At 50.9% G+C, this 1,914-nt stretch overlaps 1 protein-coding gene across 1 annotated transcript, besides 3 other annotated features; it reads left to right on the top strand.

Moving 5' to 3' along the window:
- Positions 1-790, top strand: Tc00.1047053459061.10 (trans-sialidase, putative; the record flags this gene model as incomplete). Its single annotated transcript, XM_797472.1, has 1 exon — positions 1-790. A coding segment is annotated over one exon (790 nt), but the record flags the coding sequence as incomplete, so codon positions are not given.
- Positions 1-1,914: a sequence feature (areas not merged during assembly with more than two copies in the genome that could not be assigned to a particular haplotype).
- Positions 1,677-1,812: a sequence feature (A-rich).
- Positions 1,844-1,874: a sequence feature (AT_rich).

Raw genomic sequence — 1,914 nt, 5'->3', positions numbered from 1 at the left:
CCGGCGGGGCCTGGTGGCAGTTTTGTCCAACGCATGTCCCGGTGGCGACACGTGGATCGACGAGTACCTTTGCCTGAATGCGACGGTGACGCCTAATGCAAGGAAGGTCAGATATGGATTTCAACTGACGGAGCCTAGCTCCAGGGTGTCATGGTCCGTGAACACTCGGGCTAATAATGTGCGTCATGTATCCTTGAGCCACAACTTCACACTTGTGGCTTCGGTGACCATCGAAGAGACTCCGAGTGGGAGCTCTCCTCTACTGACTGCGACGTTGGCGGACGCCAATTTCAATCATACCATGGGACTGTCGTATACGGCGGATAAGAAGTGGGGGACGTGGCTCAAAGGCAAGAAAACAACACAGAGCGGCCGTTGGGAGCCGAAGAAGGGATACCAAGTGGCACTCATGCTGCAAGGCAAAAAGGCCTCTGTGTACATTGATGGTACGTTTCTGAGGCAGGAAGAGGTGCCGTTAACGGGTGAGGCGCCACTTGAGCTTGTACGCTTTTGCTTTGGCGCGTGCGGTGAGGATGCCGGCCAGAAAACTAAGGTGACGGTGAAAAACGTCTTCCTGTACAACCGCCCACTGAATTACACCGAGATAAATGCACTCAAGGACAAGGCCCACACTTTGAATGGCCCGGGGGGAGCACTGGCGGGGTGGGCAGCTCTGGAGGGAGCTGCCGCCAGAGAACATGCGGCTGTGGTGGGCTTGACATCTGCTGGGAGCGGACTGCTGCCGCTGCTTCTTCTTCTGTTGGGACTGTGGGGCTTTGCGGCTGCGTGAGGAGTGTGCGCCCTCAGTGCGGAACACTTGCGCTCTCCTCTGCAGCGACACACACACACCGCTAGGAATACATTTTGCTCCGTGGAGAATAATCTCTCTTTTTTTTAAATTTACTTCCCTTCTTTTGCTTGATGATTTAGGACAACCACCATGGACTTTTCTTTTTTTTACTATTCCCTCTTTAATTTTTTATTGCTGCACTCTTCCTGTGAGGGGTGCCGTGTGTTTCCCGCCCAACTGCTCCACTCGCACACCCACCGACACGCTCATGACGACGGCCCTGTGCGCCTCGCCTGCTGCACGCATGAGGAGGGGCCGCGACGAAGGGCGCGCTGAGGGAGCCGTGACGTGTGGGCGTGCGACGAGGGCCTGTGGGGCGGAGCACACATTTCTTCCCCTCTTGTTTTGTTTTTAGCGGTCAGGGCGGGCAGACACCCGCAGCGCCACACACACAGCCACACCCTGCCGCTTTAAAAAATGAATTTTGCTTGCTCTCTTTGACTTTCTCACTGTTTTCTTTTTTTTTTGCGCTGGCGCACCCTTCGGGGTCGGCTTCGTGAGCATTTCTTTTCTCTCCGATGATTTCTTTTCTTTTGCTGCGCTCACTCTCCCGATGGAGTGACGCGACTGCCGTCATGTCTGCGTGCTTCTCTCAGTCCCCACACACGAGTGACTGTGCTCTGCGGGCCGCAGTCACGCGCCGATGGGAGGGCTGAGGGGAGCAGCAACACGCAGATGACCCCGTGAAATATAAACGATGCGCGGACACACACGGAAGGTCAGGCGGTTGAAAGACATTTAAATATCTTTTAATTTTCTTTTGCGGGCAAAATATACAGACAGTTTGGTGTGGCCACACGGTAACAAGGTGAAATTTTTTTGTGGGTTTTTCTTTTTTTCTTTTTTTCTTTTTTTCTTTTCTTTTTTTTTTTTCTTTTTTCTTTTTTTTTTCATTCTTTTTTCCTTTTTTCTTTTTTTCTTTTTTCCTTTTTTCTTTTTTTTTCATTCTTTTTTCCTTTTTTCCAAAGCGTGAGGAGTGGAAAGGTGAAGATGAATTTTTTAAAATTTTAATAAATTTTTTAATGAATTGCCGCTGCTTTCCGCCGTGGACCCCTGCTGTGTAT

The sequence above is a fragment of the Trypanosoma cruzi genome, genomic scaffold (assembly GCF_000209065.1).
Source record: "Trypanosoma cruzi strain CL Brener 1047053516275 genomic scaffold, whole genome shotgun sequence".
Lineage (NCBI taxonomy): Eukaryota > Euglenozoa > Kinetoplastea > Trypanosomatida > Trypanosomatidae > Trypanosoma > Trypanosoma cruzi.
This window is presented reverse-complemented; position numbering and strand designations above follow the sequence as displayed.